Source organism: Lepisma saccharinum, chromosome 14, assembly GCF_977018435.1.
Source record: "Lepisma saccharinum chromosome 14, izLepSacc3.1, whole genome shotgun sequence".
NCBI classification, from domain to species: Eukaryota; Metazoa; Arthropoda; class Insecta; order Zygentoma; family Lepismatidae; genus Lepisma; species Lepisma saccharinum.
Genome location: NC_139242.1, coordinates 43,820,998 through 43,843,807, shown reverse-complemented (window position 1 = coordinate 43,843,807; position 22,810 = coordinate 43,820,998). Strand labels below are relative to the sequence as shown.

The 22,810-nt window shown below is 35.9% G+C and overlaps 1 protein-coding gene and 1 long non-coding RNA gene across 2 annotated transcripts in view; both read right to left on the bottom strand.

The window, feature by feature from the left end:
• LOC145998345 (acetylcholine-gated chloride channel subunit acc-2-like) overlaps positions 1–22,810 on the bottom strand; it is a 58,507-nt gene that overhangs the window by 19,134 nt on the left and 16,563 nt on the right. Inside the window, exon 5 of the mRNA XM_083134751.1 lies at positions 15,670–15,801. Within this exon, the coding sequence (XP_082990877.1) occupies positions 15,670–15,801 (132 nt within the window). The remainder of the gene's footprint in view (positions 1–15,669; positions 15,802–22,810) is intronic.
• Positions 383–6,815, bottom strand: LOC145998504 (uncharacterized). Its single transcript, XR_014443323.1, has 4 exons — positions 6,727–6,815; positions 3,324–3,371; positions 2,191–2,274; positions 383–452 (listed from the first exon to the last, which is right to left on the bottom strand). It is a non-coding gene; the product is annotated as an uncharacterized LOC145998504 (long non-coding RNA).

Sequence of the window (22,810 nt, the reverse complement as noted above, 5' to 3'; positions counted from 1 at the left end):
AAAAAAAGAAACAAAAGATATGGACTAATTAATCGGAGAAGTATGAATAAATCTCTCATCAAAGGGAAAGTGAATTTCTAGTTAAATATATTCATTTTGAGTTTACACCCAAATCCAGCAATGCGCTTCCCCCAAAATTATATTGGACAAGACTTTACTACATTTGCAGCCTGCGGTTGTAAACAGATCATTGTAATTTGATCAAAGTGAAAGTGGATGTAGTGTTATAGATGTGGCATTTGTTCATTTTATAATAAAATTGCAGTTAATAAATTTCACCTGTAGCTTGTAAGTAGGCATAAAAGAAAAATAACACACGTGTAGTTTCAACTCATTATTTATATTTCTCATGTTTTTACAGATCATGTATTCATTCAGTCTTGTAAGGGGTCCTTAGTCAGGCTCTTCCATCACTTCCTGTTGAGTCTAAGTGGGCTTCCAGCTTCATTTTTCTGAAATAAAAAATGGTGGAAAAAATAAGATTCGTGGCATCAATTCAAGTTCCATTACTCCAAAAATATTTTCTTTAACAAAAACACACACAAAAATACATTTCTGGGTACGGCTGAATTTACAGTGTACTCCAGAGGTGTGACATTATCAATACTTCATTACTTCAACATTGCAAGAATTCCTAATTTTTTTGATTACATGTGACAGTTTTCAATGTATTATAAAATGCGACATATTCTTTTAAGCTGATTTTACACACACACACACATAGAGCAAATGATACTAAACCTTCAATTTAAAGTTATATCTCAACTACCATGCATCCTCTCAAGGCATCCAACCTTGAACCTTTTTTTACTAGGCGGTGTTAATCTTTTTTTTTACTTCACATTTCTGCCAGTTTTGGCTAATCATAAAGATGAGAATGTTGATGATATGATAAAATTGGTTAAAAGACACTCACAACGAACATCCATGTCCCGGCTGAGATTAGAACCCAGGTTCTCTGGCTTCATAGAGTGATAATATTATCATTGAAACAATATACTTGGATACTAGAGACCCCAATACATACACATACAAGCATGAGCGTATAATTGTTACTTCCTGTTTTTAACTACAACATATTTTTGTCAAAAATTGTTTTCTATCAGAATAATTTCTTTGGTAGCTAGAATCCACGAATTAAAATAAAAGTAACATTTCTGAGCACCACAGTTGGAATAAAGCATGTTAATGAAGACCCTTACCTACCATCTCGCACAGTGCTCTGAATTTTTCTTTTAGCTTATTTCTCACACCCCTCCAACTATAAATGAACACTTGCCTTTGTCTGTCGAAATCTTATTGAATTATATTTTGGGTGAACTGTCTAACAGACATACCATAGTAGTTGTTTTTTTTTAACGTTCTCCTTCTAATGGCTCGTTACTAATTTTTAATTTCAGCAAAATATTACATATAACTTTGAACTCCTGCTTAAATATAGACATTTTAAGAATTTGGAATTTCCCCCCTCCCCTTCCCCAAGACAACTGTTACAATTTTTGGCCCATTTTCTTCCTCATTGCATAAATTAACTTATATTTCTTTAACTATAAAATAATAAATGAAAGCTGCTTTAAAATAGTCTTCTGTAACCATGTAAAGTAATGTAAAACTCGTCAGAAATTGAGAATAGTAAAACAGGTAATTTACAGATCAAAATCAAAACAGCAGTCTGAACAGACCCCTCCATACTTGTTGTGTGATTATTGACATCCATAGTACTTGTGGGTTAATAATAAATATTTTTTTTTAAAAAAAAAAACTAAACATAGTTTTTATCAAAATCAAATATAAAATGCTATTTTGGTGTTAAAATCTAAAATTGCTTTTAAAACCCTAAGGTTCTCTACCTTCATTGGTGTCTTGTAGAATTTTGTGCAGAACATTTACATGGAGATGAATGATGAAATTGATGAATGGACATTCACAAATATCCATGCCCAGGCCAGGATTCGAACCCGGGACTCCTGTATATGTATGAAAAGATAACAGTTTCTCTGCATAACTTCTATCAGTTCCTGCCAAGATAAGAACTCAGACAATACTTAACAATTTGAATTACACTAATTAGTGTCCAGTGCTTGCCAAGCCGATTTTTAAATTTAACATTTCACGTTTGTCAAAAACAATGTATTCAACATTCTGTATTTATTGAATATAAAACCAGAAAAGAAATGTAAATCTACTTACTCACTATTTTGGTGCGTTTTGGCCTGGTTTCTCCACACGTTCTTCTCATCCCTTGCAATACTACTGCTAGTGTCCTGCATGCACCTGGAACAATAACATTTTGTGTTTCTTGAAAAAAAATACTCAATACTTTACGAACAAAATGAAACTTAAATTATTTAGGGACACTTCAGTACACTTCAGCCCTGACACAACAGTACTTAAAAGTTACTTCGTATGAAAAAGAAGAAGAAAGAAAACATTGTACATAAATTATCATATTCAATTTTTTTAGCAGTTACAACAGGTCAATGCCCTAAAATGTCTCTATAACAAGGTTACTTTGCACAGTCATGGACACTTGTGGGTTGTAACGATTCCATTGAAAGTTAATGGAATTGTTATAACCCAGAAGTGTCCGTGACTGTATATACATAGGTTAGGATGAATAAAATTTTATTTCAATGATACTTAAAAATATGTCATTTTCCTGGCCATTGACAGAGAGCCCCACGAACCATTGATGGATAGCCCCAAAAACCATTCACAATAGCCCCACGGACCATTCATTTCTGGCTAGGTTAGGTTAGGTAAGCGTAGTTAAAAAAAGAAAAAAAAATTCATACATAATGGAAACAACAGTATAATGTCGCTTTACAGAAAATGCAAGTTCTTTACATAAAAAGTTATTATTCCTTGTTCTACAGCATTCTATGGTGAACTTTTCAGTTTCCGCGAAAGAAAATACCTTGAAGAACTTCGACAATGCTACAGAAACTGATTTCAGTACGTAGTTTCTCCTGTATATTTGAAGAAATCCGTTCGGGCGATATCGCATATTACAAATTGCAGTGAAAAACACAAAAAAATCTGACTTTACAGACCAGCTTTGCAAAAAACTGACAAAGATCAAAAACTTTTTTTTTACTGTCAATATTAACCATTTTCCATTTGCATGGTTACAATAAAGTGCATGACATGGAATCAGTGAGTTAATTTTGAAAATATGGTTTTGACAGTAAATCTGGATAATTCTTGTGATCATGAAGGCCACTGTCATTGCAAATGGTTGCACAGATATTAGAAAGCCAAAATATTTCATGTATCACCAGAAATATAAGGTTAAAGCAAAGGACAAAAACTATTATACTCACAGGAAAAAGGTTGACTAATTTCATTTCCAATGGAAAGCTATCTGTCACCTGCAAAAGAATCAAGAATTAGTTAGTACAGATTAAACATAATGAGGTACAGTTACTCTTATATTACCAAACAGTGACAGTTAGAAAAAACTTGGTTGTGACTATTATCTTGTAATCAAAGAGTCTAGACTTAGAATCCCGATGGAGGTGATGCAGTGAGAGTCACATCAAACAATTATTTTTGAAGCTCAATATTTGTCCGTTCCTCATTTCAATAGTGGCATTAAATCTATCAAGATGAAAATTAGGCCTCTGTACACAACTTTAATGTTAACACAAAATATACACAAAACAGACATGTCACTAAATTTATGTTGTGTAAAGCATAAAAATGGACCTATTAAAATAATAAGAGACGTAATTTTCGAGAGTGGACATTTGGTCACCAGCTCCTTCTATAACATTTGAATTTATTTCTCGCATAAAATTTGATTGGTTTAAAAAAAAATATGAAGTTTCTGGTGCATGGAAATAATGGAGTTTGGGGGTTAAAATGAATTCTGAAATAGTTAAGTTTTTCTCACAGCGAACTTGTAAAGTAATTTGGTAACGGTACCAAATGTTTAACGATGTTCCCAAATTTTATAGAAGTATTAAGAAGTGCCTTAAAATACCTGACACATTTGTGGCTGATTTCCATGTGAGGCTCAAAGGGGGTTCGTGCTTGAGACCAGATGTCACATGAGCATGCATTGGAAGCATTTAGTGATGTCATTTTAATTCTAAAACCCATAAACCTGACTCACCTAGCCTAACAAAGAAAGCATTTAGAGATGGTTTGTGAATGTTAGAGCCCTAAACTTAACATGCCTAACTTAGCAACGAAAGCATCATAGCTCTGTCCCCAACGCATGTGAAGTAAATGGTAGTGGTAGCCCGTATCCAAGCTTACATTAAGTGAATATCTGTTCACAAACAATCACATAGGAGTATACGGAAGCAAAAAAAATTGGGTAAATGTCTGTTATATCGGAGACACATTAAAATCAGATATTTTGCGTTTCATATGGTTCGTACTTACCAATTGTGTATTGCGTACCATAGTTGAAGGTGCCATTATGCTTTTTACACGAAAATAACTACGATTTTCACAATACGAGTAATTCTTTTGGTTCCTTTCTTTCGTTGCAGAACACACAATATGGCTCACACAGCTGTGGATCATTGCGCGTCGGGCTTGTGTCTTGTCGATTTGGAGTGGCTATGCAGTGTTTCCACCTTCTTAACTTTCGTGTTCATTATGTCATCACAAACCATTGGCGGATAGCCCCAAAACTCATTCACGATAGCCCCACGAATCATTGACGGATAGCCCCAAAGACCATTCATGATAGCCCCACAAACTGTTGACGGCTAGCCCCAAGAACCATTGATGGATAGCCCCAAAAACCGTTCACGATAGCCCCACGAACTATTGACGGATAGCCCCACGGACCATTTCCAGCAAGGTTAGGTTAGGTTGGGTTAGGTAAGCATAGCTAAAAAAAATTCTCGTAAAAAAAGGGACGTTTGGAAACACTGGCGAGACTGCATGACTTCCGACACTCGGCCATCTGCAGGTACATAATGGAAACAATGGCATAATGTTGTTGCTTTGCACAAAATGCAAGTTTATTATATCAAAAGTGCTTATTTCTTGTTGTGCAGCATTCTACGGTGAGAAAATACCTCCAAGAATGGTAAGAGTCTAGTTTACATCCTTTTCCTAAGAAATACATGTCATATATCGTTGGAAAGGTTATTTTATAAGGAATTCAACAAAGTAAATCCCAAGGCGAGGAAAAATTTCCTGGAGGAGAAAATCGAGAAAAACCGATGTTGTCCGGATATGCATGATTGAACGTACTGAGGACATTTTTCGATGATGAAGCACATATTTAGGGGTGAAATGAGTGCTAATGGAACCTAACCTAACCTCATAGGCATACCTCGTTCCCGTGAATGGTTAGTGACAGAAAGTGTAAAAAGAAAAACTTACTTACTCTACGGATGCCGGAGTGCCGGCTGCCTGCTAGCACGGTTTTGTAAACGGGCAAGAAGGAGTGTGCAAAGAAAGACGTAAACGGGTAAGAAGGAGTGGACAAGAAGGAGGTAAACTAGACTCTAGCCCCAAGAACTTTCAAAATGCTACAGAAACTCATTTCCGTCAGTGGTTTCTTCTGTAGAAATGAAGAAGTGTCTCTCCGATATAACATACATTTACCAAAAAATCGTTCTTCAGAAAGCATGGAATAAGTTATCACTCATATTCCAAAGCAAGTGTTACCAGACATAAATAGGAATCCAATTGTGTAAAAAAAAAAGGTAAGACTGCAGAATATGGGCTGCTTAGGAGGAAAGCGATTCCTAATTCTATTGTAATGGTTTGAAGTTATTAATCAGGAAAAGTAACTTTCAAGGTGCGGAAATGTGTAATTTTCGGAAAAAAAAAAAAAACTAGAAATAAGAGTTCAGGATGGGCGCTCTTGAAATCGTGGCACTGCACAAATGTAGTGAAAGCAAAAAAATGCGTACGTTGTTAGGTAGCTAGGTTTAATTCTCTTAGCCTAAATAATAATTTGTCATTGTATTTATGCTAACAAAACCTAACCTAACGTTGTAGGCATTCCTCGTCGAAATAATGAAAAAAAACTGTGCGTAAACAATATGGACGCGAACGAATGGAGAAATGCATAGCTTTTAGTAGCATGAAAAACATTTTTCATTGTATTTATGCTATTGGAACCTAACTAACAGGCCTAACCTAACCTTGTAGGCATTCCTCGTCTCAAATAATGAAAGAAACTATGCGTAAACAATATGGACACGAATGGAGAAATGAGCCGAGAAATGCATTGCTTTTAGTAGCAGGAAAAACATGTTTTCGCACAAAAATATAAAACTAATCGGAAAAATAACACCGGAAAATGGAAGCAAAATGTACGTACTTTCAGGGAATATAAATTTTGTTCGTCTACGTAGAGGAACATGTTCTGCAGTGAGACCCAATTCTTACCATCATTAATCTCGAATGAAATCACTTTATATATCATGAACACCGTTGAAATTTAAAAAGTCTCAGATTTTAACTGCATGATCTAAGCCATGCGTACATATCCAGCTGATTTTTTTCTTTCTTTTTAAGAGCAATCTAATCTAACTACTTGACTTAACAAAAAAAGCCATAAAAGAACCTCGCCCGCTAAATAAATGCAATATTATTTTTTATTATCATTTCTGTCATTTTCCCAGACAATGCTAATATTGTGAAAATATATACGGTATTGTTTCGTATCTCACATAGCTGTGCGTTTTTACTGAATTGTTTAAAACCAGTTTTAATTATTACTTATGAACTGTATAATTATTTACTTACCTTAGTGGTCACAAAATTCTTCTCTTTTTCGTTTAATCGGCTTGATAAACCACACGAAAGATTTTTGTTTGAAGTACTTGTGAGTTGTGATCATGTCGCCATCACAAAACAAAAGAAACCGTGTGCGTACGTTTGCATTCATCTTTCATTAATGAGCAATTCTACATGACAAACACATTCTTGTTTCAGTAATGACCAATTTTACATGACAAATAAATCTTTAGCATATTTTTGAGTTAGTGTTTTAAGTCCACTTTATGCACAGTAAGGCTAATCGGGACTGGACCTACAGTTTAAGGTGGGATCCGAGCCACTTGTGCCTCCACCGGGTATCGAACCCGGGACCCCTTGATTACAAGGCGACGACGCTACCACTGCGCCATCGGGGTGGCCCTCTCTTGAACATATTAATTTCATCATGGGTTAACCTATATTCTTTTAACGAGAATCTGAATAGTATATATAAAAATAGTACTCCAATCATCTGTGCCGTCGTGCAGGAATCAAAACGCCAAAGCCAATAAGAGGGGTTAAGAGGGCCGCGGCCCCCAACTTTCAATGAAAAAAATCATAAAAATGTTTTTTTTTTCACATATTCGATAATGTAATGCACCCAGGAACATGAAATGACTTTCATTCGGTTTAAAAAGGACCATTCTTTGAAAATAAGGCTAAAGTTTACCTCTCCTTCCCAAAATAGCGGGGAAAGAGGGGCAAACTCCCCATTTGTATGAATTTTTCATTGGAAGTTGTGCACTTATTCGTACACTTATTTGACAAAAAATGTTATAACTCGTAGACTATTTGACCAATCTACTTCGGATAACTTTTGCTTTGTAGCTAGAACAACAGGGCATTCAACCGTGGAGAAATCAAAACGCCAAAGCCAATAAGAGGGGTTGAGTGGGCCGCGGCCCCCAACTTTCAATGAAAACATCATAAAAATGGGAACTCTTTAGACATATTCTATAATGTAATTCACCCAGGAACATGAAATGACTTTCTTTCGGTTGAGAAAGGACGATTCTTTGAAAATAAGGCTAAAGTTTGCGTCCCCTTCCAAAAATAGCGGGGAAGAGGGGGCAAGCTCCCTTATTTTTATGATTTTTTTCATTGAAAGTTCAAGTTGGGGCCGCAGCCCACCCAACCTCTTTTATTGCCTTTTGTGTTTTGATTCCTGCACCAGTGACCATCGGCCAACTACGCCTATATTTTCTATGGGTTACATGTGACCCATAGGCCGAGTAAATGTTAAATAACAATAAATGGGTAACGGGGTAAACGAGCAACTCTGGGAGAGAGAGTAAAGGCGGTCGGAGCGTGGTGCTGATCACAGCACCCTCAAAACGAGGGGGCGAGATCGAGAATCTGTGTTCGGGATTCCAAACAGTCGAGAAATTCCAAATTATCATATATAACAGTGACCAAATCTTGCGTAGTTTCTGCACTTAAAAGGTCTGGAATTTCTTTAAATGGCCAATTTTTATTGCAGATGTGCAAAATCAATCACTTTGGGGGGAAGTTCAATTCTAGATTTTCACAGTGTTGGGAAATTTCGAAAAATTTACGACCTAGTCGGGGAAATGGAGATTTTCTCAATACCGGAAATCAGAATTATATTTAAAAAATCCCTTCCCAATGCCATTACAGCAGTGAACATGATTCTAATAAAAGCTGAAAACAGTCTCCCAAGATTTTGTAGGACATGGTAGCAAATTGCTGAAACTTTACAGCATGTAAATCACAGAAAAAAAATTATTTTGATTAAATATCGCTTCAATTTAACCATTCGAATTCCATGAAATATTTCCAGATATCTCAAAGGGGTAAGTGGCCCCCTGGTCCCCTTCTGTCGGTCCCCTTGCTGAGAGATACCTCTGCGTTGAGCCAAGAAGCATCAATAATAGCTAAAATGTAAAAATGTTGCACCCTTCGGAGTACGCAATACGTTCTAATGACGACTTGAACTCCAGGCTTGATGCAAGTGTGATACGCAAGTATCATGCAAATTGTCACTTATACATCTGCTGCAAACTTATATTCACTTAAAATGCAAACTCATGGTTCCTGCACACTTACAGTGAACTTGCATTCAACTTGAAGTGCCAAGCAAGTCTCGCAAGAGAAATGCAAATCAAGTGCAAACTTGCACTTAACTTACATGCTATCTGGGTAGGAAAAATACCTGTTTCTAAAGATGTGTTGCAAATACTTACTAGTGGTTGTAAAATACTATTCGCACATTTTTTTAGTAGAGAACTTGAAAATTCATCTGGCCCTGATGAATACTTATTTTTTAAATTTATAATTACCTTCTCGACTTCTCCCTCAGTTACTGGTGTGAGAAACATAGTGTTTGTGTTTCTGGGACTGTTGAAATATGTTCTTAATCTAGGTGTAGAGATTACTGCATTTTTATTTACGGTATTGGGAATGTTCACAAAGTATGTATTAAAAATTTGTGCTACATCAAGGGGATTGCTTATTTTCTCTCCATCAGCCATAATTTCTATCTTTTCATTCACGTTCTTTGTTTTCTTACCAGTTTCATCATTAACAATTTCCCAAAGTTTCTTTGATTTATTAGCAGATTTGCATATTTTATCTGCAATGGCCAATTTCTTAGCATCGTTTATTACCTTCCTGAGAGTAATTACATATTTTTTGTAGTGGTCTTTAAGTATGGGATTCTTGTTTTTCTGGATTTCTTTATATAAATACATAGACAATGAAATAATTAATGTGTTACAAGTTGGTAAAAAAAAAAAAGCAACCATGAAAGGAAATCAAACCTAGGATTTCAGCTTACAAAGCTGGCCTTCAACCGACATGGCCACAAACCATGGTGAAGAAACCAAGCTATTCAGGTAATTTCCCCGTAAGATTGCATCTTTTCCTCTCCAGCTCAAAACTTTTGATGTAGCTTCTCGATAATTATATTCATTTGAAAGCAATACGCTTCATCAGATAGTGTTTGTGTGCTGTGCACATTGCTGACAGAATACAAGTCAAGCTTGTGCATGATAATGAAGGAAAACGTTGCAAAGTTGTGCTTTTGTGGAAAGTCAGTGTGTCCAACCCAAAATGATAATCGTGTTCTAGCTTTCATCAACATAGCGGATTCTGCTATGTGACGAGGAATCTTATTAACCAATGGCACATACATTATACTATTTTTAAACTATTTATTTAAAAAAGCAAAGCCATTATTCTGGAATCTACGGAGAAATTCATTCAGCCGGTAATGATTTTACAAGTCACAATTCTATTTTCTTGCTCCATTAAGAAACCAACGTGCAGGTGTAAAAAAGGAAAGCCCGACAATTTTCATTTACGAAAATTCCATTTACTGTTAAAGTTAAATGAGAGGACAACCATTGACTTATTGTTAATAGCCTGGATGACTGATTTGTGTGTGTTTGTGGGGGAGGGATACCTCCTCTCATGTGCCTCCCTGGCTGTGACATAAACTCTTCTTGCTTCGGATTTCTATTATTTTTCCCATCACATATTGAGTGCGACTTTGTGATTATGTTTGCCAAAGTGGATGGGGAAGGAGTTTATATATTCTTCAAGCCTTCTCGCAGGCTAGGATAACACTTTTTCCGAAAGAAACATAAGTTCTTTTTTTTCTTTCTTTGCTTCATTTTCAAGAATTACAAGAGCACTATTTTCGCCTCGCTTATTCAAATTGCTTTTTCTTTTTCATTGTTTAGTATTTCTTTTCTTCTATTTTTGGCTACTTGCAATGATGAAGAGAGACTCAAGAAGAACAATGCTCAGGCCAAATTCGAACCCAGGGCCCTCGCATTCTAACGCATTATGATAACCACTTGTTCAGGAATGTCAAATATGCATTTTTTTCAAATATATTTTTCACGAATTTTTCGCATTTACATTACTTTCAATGTAGAAGTGGACAGTCCAGTAAATTAATATTTACGCTGCAATCTATCTGTTAGCCCTTTTCTTTGAGTCTGAGAGAGACAAAATTCCCTGTATGTGGTTAAAATGTTTGATAGTAAGCAACACTGCTGGTTTCCAAACACTTACTTCAGCTGTACTGCCAGACCTGAAGCTGGACTTCAACTCAAACGAGTGTGCCACTTTCTGTGAACAGAAGTGTACATGTTTTATAAATATAAATGAAGTTTCACCCCATGGCTAAATATTCTTTTAAGTAGCTACCAAAGTGTCATAGTATTGGATGAAGACCAAAATTTTTGAACATTCATACTGGGGATCAAAGATGGGTCTGTGGCCCCAAAAGTAAGAATGTCAACTATTCAGCAAGAGTAAAATCAACCCAAATACAGGGTGCATCATGGGAAAAGGATGATTTTCAAATGGAAAATGTGAAGCTGGGAGAAAGAGTAGATATGGAAGTAGGGTGGCACTGAACTCATTGGACCATGCCATTTTCGGCTTGGCTTAGCATAGCAGCAGTACATGCAATGCCAGTCGCGCTGTGGACATTAGAACATTGTGTTTTTGCATACAACAGTTTCGTAAAAAGGTGTGAGCCGATTATTGAAACACAGCAGTTCTTTCAGTGCTGTTTCAATTATGGGTCCATTCCAAGTCACAATACAATCTTGAGATGTTACAGTGTTTTGAACATGCAGAACTGTAATCAAGACAAACCCACCTGGTCCTGTTGCAATGCTCAAACCTCGGAGAATGTGGAAAGAGTGAGAGAGGCCATCACAGGGTGTCAAATCTGTTCTGCTTGGCAACATGCTGTCAAATTGAGACTGAGTGAAAGCACAGTACGGCAAATCTTACACAATGATTTGGAATGGACCTATGATGCCCAATATTGAAATTGAACCAAAAGAACACTGTGTTTGAATAATCGACTTGCCACTTTCACGAAACTGTCATATGCGAACACACGATGCTCTAATGTCCATGGTGCCATGACTGCAACTGACATTGCATGTACTGCTGCCACGCCGAATCGAACCAAGCCGGAAAAGACATGGCTGTAGGAATTCAATGCCATCCTACTTCCATCTCTACCCTCTCTCCCTGCTTCAAATTCTCCATTTGAAAACGGCTCGTTTCCCATGAAGCATTTTTGCACGGTTCTTTTAAGAGAAAACAAAAACATGCAGCTCAAAACATTAAATCTCTGGCGAATGTAAAATAAGAAGATTGAATGACAGCACATAAATAGCACATAAATGCAAACTGATAAATCAAATATGTAAAATTATGATACAAAACTATTAATTAGTCCTTCGTCAGTTATCAAATGATCTGACATTCCTCTGTTTATTTTTTTTTAATTTTACTTTTTTCATTGTTTTAGGGCTACTACATGTTCAAGTGGTAGCACATTTTGTATATTACCTTCTTTGATAATATATTACCATTCTTCATTCATCTCAGAGTTGCTGTTTTTCATCTTATCCCACATAAGTTGTCAACTTACCCACCCCTTCAAACAAGTTGCTGACTTTTACACTGTTATGTAAATTGTTCTATGTGCTTTACATAAAATTGTTGCAACAATCTTGTGTATTCTATTCTAGCATGAGGTTCTAGTTATATATGGACAATTACGTTAATTTCCATGCAATACTCTTGGAGTCATCAAGCAAAATATATTATCATCACCAGGGCCTGTATTTTGTTGACATTTCATCTTTTAACTGGTGCAACATAGACATTGCTAACTAGTACAGATATCCTGAACACCCTCCTCAGGTTGAAGAAATGTAATTTTTGGGGTAATTTTTTTACAATTTTTTTAAAATTTTGCGTCATTTTTAGGTCATTTTTTTAAAAAAAAAAAATTGTGTGATTGCATGGTGAAACATAAGAAGTTCAACAATTTCTGTTTTGTCTGAATGTTATCTTGCGGTACTTCCTCTGTGTTTAACTACCAGCACAACAAAGCCCTGCAACATTGTCAAGTTTCTTATTCACAGTCCGTACAACACACCAAGGTGAAGAAGAAATTGTTAAATTGTTTGTCTTGGAATATACAGGGTGTATACAAACATGTGTCAGAAACTTTAGGGATTTCTTCGTGACATCAAAACATAACAAAAAGTTCATATGAACATGGGTCCGCAAATCCTTCGTTAGGGAGGTATGAAAGGAATTCCCTGTAGTGACTCCTGGTTGTGTAATGTACCTCAAATGTTCATTTGTACTCACTTTCTTGTGTACAGTTGGGCATGGCATTTGTTTTTGTTTTTTGTCTGATTGGCGTTTGTTCGGTTTTACAGTAAATTCCATCACAACACATCACAACTATCTATTCAGTGTCTGAAATGACGGATATGCACTACATGTACGGCCTAGAAGATGGGAATGCGGGCGGAGCACGTCAACGTTATGCTGAACGTTACCCTGGAAGGCAGTTACCTTGTGCACGAACGTTTGTACGACTGCACCAACGCTTGCGAGAGACAGGCACATTTAAGAAGAGAGTTGCAGATGGTTGGAGACCACGCGATATAAGAACGGTTTCTTCGGACTGTGGATAAAACTCCATCAACGAGTACAAGGACAATTGCGAGAAGGGAAGGTGTTAATCACATGACGATCTGTAACATTCTGCATGAAAATTTTCTGTACCCGTATCACCTTCAACGGGTGCAAGGATTAAATGAGGCAGACTTTCAGCCACGAATAAATTTCTGTCAACGCATGTTTGGGCAGTGTGCCGTGTTTCTGCAGTTCTTAGCATGTACCTTATTCACTGATGAGGCTGGCTTTTCACGTGATGGGATCTTCAATTATCATAACAATCACATCTGGGCTTATGAAAACCCTCATGTAGTGCGACAAGACAAACATCAACAGAGGCTCAGCCTCAATGTGTGCGGTGGAATCATTCATGATCATCTCATTGGTTCCTACTTCTTTCCGAAACGTCTGACTGGACAAACATATCAACAGTTTCTCAGACTTGAGTTGCTGCATTTACTTGATGATATACCTCTAGACGTCATCCAACGAATGTGGTTTATGCACGATGGTGCTCCACCGTATTTTACACGGATAGTTCGCTAGTTTCTCGATAACTAGTTTCCGAACAGATGGATTGGTGGCGGGGGATCCATTGCATGGCCTGCAAGATAGCCAGATTTAAACCCAATGGATTTTTTTCCCTTTTGGGACATTTAAAATCCTTGGTGTATTCAACTCCCGTACCCAATGTCGATGTTCTGAGGGAGCATATCCAACATGGATTTGACCAAATAAGGAACACACCAGGAGTTTTCCGCAACGTACGGCAAAGTATGGACCGCAGGCTCAGGCGATGCATGGAAGCAGGAGGTGGTCACTTCGAGCAATTTTTGTAAATGGCAATGTGTTTGGTAAATGTATCATTTTTGTGCCATGAATATTAAATCCTTTCATACATGTAAATGTGTTTGGTCAATGTCTCATTTTTGTGATATGAATATTATTTCCTTTCATACCTCCCTAACGAAGGATTTGCGGACCCATGTTCATATGAACTTTTTGTTATGTTTTGATGTCACGAAGAAATCCCTAAAGTTTCTGACACATGTTTGTATACACCCTGTATATACTATTTTCAATAAGCAGATTGAGTTTTGTTAAATTTTTGGGTCATTTTTCAAAGATTTTAGGTCATTTTACAGGATTTTTGTTGTCATTTTAAAGGTCATTTTTCAAAGATTTTTAGGTCATCAAAATCCAGGCCCTGAATCACCAACTTGCCTCAAGTTCTGCATTCAACCTGCATTCAAAGTGATGGGGAATGTGCCCAGCTAGCAATATTTTAGCAAAGTGTCCCTCCAGCTAACCTCAAGGTTCGTTCAAACATCTTCCTAGCTAATAGTTTTCACTCCAGGTGCTGAATTAAATGCAAAAAGTTTATTTTGTCTATATTATCACTCTATTCCAAAAGAACCATAAGCACAGTGAACCTATTTAGTGGTACTATTTACCTCACCTGATCTGTGCTCTTGGAAAACTTTATGATGAGGTAAAAGTTTGTTACGATGACTTCAAAATGATGGAATGAAGCTTAGGGTTTATCTGTTCCAGAATTGTGCATGTTTCTAAAACCTGTTAAAAACTATCTTGAAACTAGCCAAAATGTTTTTTTTTAAAAAATTAAAATTATTTTATGAATACAGCTTTTTCTTTCTTGGCAGTACAAGGTTATGCAAATTTCATTTTAAAATTAAGAGCTATGTGGCCCATTCTAAAATGGAATGGCCCATGTTTATGTGGAACTTGAACTTTGCACTGACCCAAATAAAAAACATTCCTGCATTACTGATTCCGGCCACCTTTACCCCACCAGGGTTGTTTCCAGGTACTCGGAGAGAACTCAAAAGCAACCTTCTGTAGAAACATTGTTCGAAAAATTAAAAATTCTTCCCCTGAGAATCAAGCTAGGGTCTTCTGCATGGCAGTCAGACACTGCACCAACTGATGTAAGTTACTCTCATGGTTTGTGATTAGAAGCCACAAATGCATGACTTTTAAATCCCAAAATTTTTATCAAATCATATTTTCAAAATCAGGGTTGGTAAAGGTCCAGGAATTATAAATATATTTAATTTCAGTCCAGGGGAGGAAATCATCAAGTGTAAATGGGTTCTGGATCACAAGGAACCTTTTCATCTGTAAATTATTTCAATTCAGTCCAGGAACATTTTAAATACGGTCCAATTTCCGTATTGAAATGAAAAACTACACAACTTGGACCAGATTTAAATTGTGCAAGAAAAAAGGTTCTGGTCCTGTTACAGAACTCATTAGAATTCATGGGTTCCTGAATCTTTAACAACCCTGATTAAAATTCTTACATGCTGCAGCTACTACTACAATAAATAACAAAAACGTATTATAATAATGTTACCAAAGAGCTAGTTCTCATGTAAGATTTTGCAATTATACATGAAACCTAATTTAACTGATTGCATATTAAGTAAGGCAGCATACCTTTTGTAGATGGTTGTAAGAATGTATCAGCTGTGTAACAAAACTTGTGGTGAAACTTAGGTATTTCTGTAGATTGAGAGGAAATTCCAGCACCATCCCATTTCAATTTCATTTCCTCTATGGAAAAACGAGCTGAAAAGAAAAAGTATCAACAATCAAATCCTATGTTAATCTAGTTTATGTAGATAAATTTAAATATAAACTAATTAATTTTATATGGCCTCCCCAATGACGTAGTAGTAATGTCGTCACCTTGTAATCAAGGGATCCTGGGTTCGATACCCGGTGGAGGCACATAGTGGTTTGGATCCCACTTTAAACTGTAGGTCCAGTTCCGATTAGCCTTATGTGCATAAAGTGGACTTAAAACACGAAAACTAATTTCATACGATGTACAGTCATGGCAAGCACGTATCTAGAAATATGTTTCGGGGGGGTCCAAACCAAGTGTCTCAGGAATAATAATAATGTTTATATTAAAGTAATTATAAATCAAATTATTACTAATTAAAATACATACATTTATATTATATTATTATTACACGAATAGGTAAAAAGACTGTATAAGAATAGAGATATAACAGCACATATTCATTACGTAGATTACCTGTAGTTAAGATCGGATTAATTTACATAAAAACAAGTGCCCTGGCAAATAAAATTAATGTCAAATAGGTGAATAATTGAATATTTATCGAATAATAAAAATGATGTTACATGCAGTTCGACAAAAGTAAGTTTCTGGTTAAAATTTTATGCATATTATTTTGAGAAGTAGTGTACATAAATCTTCTTTGTAATGTTATTCAAAGCCGTATGATTCCAATATAATACTTGCCCTCTAAAAAGTTCAGAGGAAATTAATAACCATCGATTATGCAACAAATACTACTATTTTCATTACTTAATTTTAGTACTTGGTGAGTGTTTCGGGGGGTCCGGACCCCTGGATCCCCCCTAAATATGTCCTTCCTGTCCGTATGATCCCAATATAATCCTTGTCTTCCAATAATTTGAATTTGAATTTAAAATTTTGGGTGCGTCAGCACTTAGGCTATTTTCCACCACACTTTATACGGGGTCCAGCTCCTTGCCTGAACTAAAATGTAACTAATAACATAAGTGTAACGTTGGAAGACTAAAATATTCTGACTTAGGTTAACAGAAGTAAAATAAACATAACTGTAATGTCGTGTCGTAACTAAAATATTAAAATATTCTGACTTCGGTTAAAAGCTGAGGCTGTAAAGAGACACTCAGCACACATAAGGACAAGACACAGGACAACACAGAATTATACTGGCCAGGGCCAGTCGCCAGAGCCTCGTTCGTCTGCAAAATGCAGTCCAGGGTGTATCAAGGTAACTTAATATATAAGGTAGGGCCATCCGAAGATTACCGATCATGCACGAGCACGTGACGTCATATGGGAAGTTCGGGGCCCCTTCGGTTATGTTCGGGTCTTGGCCGAAACAAACGGCCGCTATAATTTCTATGCGAGGATCAGAGAGGGAAAGTGCTTTATTACTTTGAGGAGGGGGAATTATTAATTATCGTACTTCGGGATAGTATTGAGGTATTCCTTTAATGATTAGTAACATAATTAAAACATGCTACTTTTAAAAGGGGAAAAATTTCACATGCAAACGTATTGTAAAAATTCATGTTTCTGAAACCTGATCGATATATTGCAAAGAAGGTTGTCCGTTAGCATTTCAGATTTAATCATTTCATAAATCGTATTATGATTTTAATAAAAACGTTGCATGCTAAAGAAGAATTGCATAGTGAAAGAGGTACAAAGAAAGTTGATTGACAGATTTGGTTTATTTTCGCTTTTCTGTCTTTTTTTTAAATATGAAAGAAAAACCCATAAGCAGTAGTTTCCCCTCCCTCCGTCGTTCTCTTTCCTTGCTTCCACAAGCCAGTCTCAGTGGCGTAGTGGTTAGCACATAGTGCATCAATGCCAGGGGTCCGAGTTCGAATCCTGTCCTGGGCATGGATGTTTTTGAGTGTCCATTCATGAATTCAATCATTTCATCACTCATTCCTATCTTCGTAAATTAGCCAAAAGTGGCACAAGAAGTGAAGTAAAATGAAGCAAATCAATCAATCAATATTTGTTTCCACATATATCACATTTCCTAAATTCTCAATTTTCTCATTAAGGACAAATCAATGTCTTACCCTATTAGATTCGAACCTGGGACCCCTGGCATCGTAGTGCGCTGTGCTAACAACTCCCCAACGGAGATCGACAGAGGCCTCTGAGGTACTACGGGTCTCACAGAACGTCACAGGAGTACTATTGGTTTATAAATTATGGATATTGGAGTTTGGATAATAAATAAATAAAATATATCATATATAAATAAAAAAATACCTGTTCTTTATTTATAGAATTTCAAAGAGAGCAATATTTTGCCAAACTAAAATAAAATCCTATTTTGTTCTCGTGACGATAAAAATAAAAAGCATAATAAAAAAAATGGCAAGTATAGATTGACACAGGATTGAATAAGCTGACTTTTGATGTAACTCGTTCTTATGTGGTTCAACTGGTTAACTTTTAATTGGAGTCCAAACTTGAGTATCTGTAATTTTTAATCTGGTAGTCTGGTATAATCTGTTTAGAATATTTAACACAACGCACTACAAAAGCCTAATATTTAGTTTTCTTGACTGAATCATTCCTTCTTGTTCATTCAGAATGTTACCATCATTTCCAAGAACATTTCAAATTTTACATAACATCAGAAAGTACTTAAATAAGACTGATAAACTTAAAATCCAATCTTTACCGTTCTCCATAATCTAACTTTATTTTTCAAATTGTCAAGGGAAAAAGCAATATTCAAGCTAGATAAAGTTTTACTCTGCATTTGAAACTTACTGTATATTCGAAAAGAATCCCCAACCTTCATGTATTTCTTTACTGCACAATAATTTACGGATCGAAGTTCCACATGCAAAAATTTTTTGGAAAGTTTTATGTGGCAGAAGAATGAGTAATTTCCGACTTTGAAAACGCAATTCTAGTTTGTAATTTGCAGATATTTTAAATTTCTCTGACTCAAATTTGGGTGCAAGTTATCATTGTCATAGTTCTAAAAAGTATTTTTTCCGTATTATGAACTTTACATAGCCACGCGTGCAGAAGACGAGCCAAAGTGTACAAGTACTAATTTAACTAACTTCTTAACCTACTAACTGAAGCCTATAGAAATAGATTTACGATCACACAGTAAATAAAATGCTTTGAGAATATGGATGAAAATATCTTAGTTCTTAGTTTAATAAAAGAATAAAGGAGAAAAGTTACATGAACTCACAATGATTGACCTTAGAAGTGTACGAATCAATATTCGTTAAAGGACTTTGTTCTCCCATTTTCCTTTTAGTACATTTCCATGTGCAGCTGAGTTGTATAACTGGAAAACCAAGGCTGATATGCGACACACATTTGTACATGTAGTTCATTAACGAAGTAACTTGCATTACACTAATCATAGATCTTGCTCTTTTTGACAAAAAAAAAATACTACAAGAAATAATGTAGTATACATTGGTTTATATTGAGTACAAGGGTACAAAATTATCCATAATGTATTTGTGAAATACCAAAATTGAATAAAGTTGCAAAAAATTTCAATGATGGGCGTAATATTTACACATGCAATATTTACCATCATGCATTCAACGCTATGTAACTCAAATTGAAGATGTAAGTGAATTTCATTTCCAATAGCGTGAAAGTCAATACACGAACTTTACACTTCGAAATGCACATTTCCGACAATGTTTTTCACAATAATTTGAACATACAAATCACAATCAATATCGGTTTGTGTTAAATAAATGAATTTGTTAGTAATTTCAAATCCGACATACATGAAATCTACATAACAAATCAGTTAGGTTCACTATACGTACTTCACCTTACTTGAACACATATTCAAGATATTGGTGAATTTTCTTGTAGTACTGTCGGTTAGGTTACGTTGTAGGTTTTGAACTTTTAATTTGGTTAAAGCAGGTTGAAAGAGATTGTTTGTAATCTTTAATTTATTTGGTTCATTATGCAGATGTGTGTTTCTCCTTTGTAAATGATCGAATATGTTTTCCAACAACAAAACATTGCTTGCAATTTGTGTATATACCTACGTCTATATATTTTTCTCTTTTTCGGCAGTATAGTCTTTAGCCTGTTTTGGGCACGTTTCCTTATTGCATGTCTTTCATAGCGTACATCTCTGCAAACCTTATCAGTACGTCCTACAAACAAATCATATTGTGAAGATATGTGTTTAGGAGAACTACACCATTATTTGGTACTAAAGTAATTGGGACTATAATTTTAGCGCTGGCACTGCAGTTGGGTTCAGCACGTTCTTTGGTGGAAAATACAAAAGTTCTGCTTTGAGATCTCGCACATAGTCTTCTTCACAATAATTGGCACTGCACACTTGCATTTTTTACATTTCGTCTACAAGCATGAATCCACTGTTCACTTACGCAATTATCGGCTGGAAATGTATGATATTTTATGTCAGTTCCTTTAGTTTTCTCGTTATAGTTTTCCTAGCTTACTACAGCACAATTAGAAATGATTGCCGTCGACAAGTACAAAAATACAATAAAAATAAGGTAGCGTCATTGCCTTGTAATCAAGGGGTCCCAGGTTCGATACCCGGTGGAGGTACAAGTGGTTCGGATCTCACTTTAAACTGTATGTCCAGCCCCGATTAGCCTTACTGTGCATAAAGTTGACTTAAAACACCAACTCAAACCAAACCAAACAATAAAAATAAATCGAATGCTACAAAATCAACAACCTGCTTGTTCCGATTTTCGTGACGTGTTAGCAGCTGAATGTACCCCACACCAAACCCAATTCTTCCCAGATGACGTAATGCATCCACGGACGACTGTGCATACGCACTGTAAATAGCAACGAGCACCCCAAAACCCGATCCTCCCAGATGACGTAATGCATACATACTGCACATAGCAATGAGCACCACCTGGTGTGTATTACGTGGAAGGTTACCCCTTACACCCCTTGTCTTCCAATAAATTCAGAGGAAATTATACAACAAATGCTAAACAAGTATATTTTCATTATTTAATTTTTGTACTTAATAAGTCTTTCGGGTAGGGTGGGGGTCCAGACCCCCTAAATACATCCTTTGTGTCCTTCAAAGCCCTGCGATTCCAATATAATCCTTGTCTTACAATAAGTTCAGAGGAAATTATACAACAATGGCTAAACGAATATATTTTTCATTATTTAATTTTAGTATTTGAGAAATCTTTCAGGGGGCGCTTACGGACCCCCCCCCTAAATACATCCTTGAGTCATGGACATTCTTGGATAGTTATGATGCCACTGAATTTCAATGGAATAAGTATAACCCAGAAGTGTCCATAATTGTACAGCAGGGAATGCCATTATTTGTAAATGAATATCTGAAATAGAATCATTTTCATTTCACATTATTCTCAGGATTAATGTATGGGGGGTGGATTTCTCTTCCTGTACATGGTTGTATATGTATTTGTGTGTGTGTGTGTGTGTGCATGCATACATATAAGTAATGTTAGTACAGCACTAATATAAATTAAAGATGGAAACACTGACTTCGTACCTTGATTGTACCTACACTTACAATCTGCAAACTGCTGAACATATGAACTGGCTCTATTCTATATTTCCCCCTAACCAGAAAGTCAGAAATTATATTTTTGTAACCAAAAAATTAAATAAAACGTGATGCTCTGTTGACTAATCCAAAAGAACTGGCCTGAAAATTACTTCAAACAATTGGAGTGAGGGAGTGAGTGTGTGTGTAAGAGAGAGGGAGAGGAGGAGAGTGAGAGAGAGTGAGAGTGAGTGTGTGTGTGTGTGTGTATGGGGAAAGTGAGGTTCTGGTACTTTTCAAACATTGATTTGTTATGGTGAAGCACATGATAATTACGCAAAATTTTCATAAGATTGTTCATAAATGATTGTGTATACATAATTTTTATTTGTAGTTCTGTTATTTACACAAAGGGCTCATCACTTTTTGTTCTCACCCTTGACAAAATCCGTGAGATGGAAAATCTATTTGCAGGGCATACAAATGGGTGATTAGGGAAGCATGTCATATTTTTTCTCTTTTTGAGCTTGTAAGAAAAGATGCCAGGAGCAAGCCCTATGGAATGAGGGCACAGAATATATGCCTGTGTATACTGATCATTCTTTCTACCTTCAGCATCAGTGCCAGCAGGAAAAGTATGTGCATGAAGTAGGGTGCCCTGTCACTCTCCCCCCCCACAAACTCACTCATTCAGTCTCTCTCTCTCCCCCCTCACTCAGCTGCACCCATTATTCTTCGATTGATTGATTGAATTTGATTTATATTACATCACTTTTGGTTAATTGCTGGAGACACACAGTTTTTGATAGAAAAAGGAAATGTGAAGTAACATTCTGTAATGCTTAATTTTTCATGTTTTTGAAAGTTGTGGGGTGCATTTTTCTACCATATTTTGTCAGGAAATGATGAGAAATGAACTGCAAAATGTGAAATCACTCTTAAACACGAAATTTAGAGTTTATTTACCAACATAGCACTTTCTGAAGTTTAATTACCCTGTGAGTTATACAATTCAAGGAAAATGATTAATTCTGATGTAAATATTTGAGAAGCAAAAATGGACTCCTTTACACAAGAATAACCATGATACTCTGATAACTATGTAAATGTGCTATTGGAAGCGAAATGTTTATTTTGTGTAATAAATGTAATTTCAAAATCAAATTTATCGTTATATCACCATATTAACATCAAAATGCCACATGTGTGTTGATGAATTGGAGGTTCATGGATTCATCAACAATAGTGCAATTGAAAATGTAATCAATAGTTCCAACATAGACCCAAAATAGGCTGGATGCCATCTCACATCCCATATCTGTTATGTCATTTGAGTGCAATTCTTAGTATCATTTTATTATGTTATAAGTCTTACCTTTATACACTAGTCAAAACAATTAGAGGGACACCTTTTGAACGTGATTTATTTCATAAACTATTTTGTTGTAAGGGAAAACACAAGTACATTCTAGTACACCAATCTTTCATGGTCAAAGAAC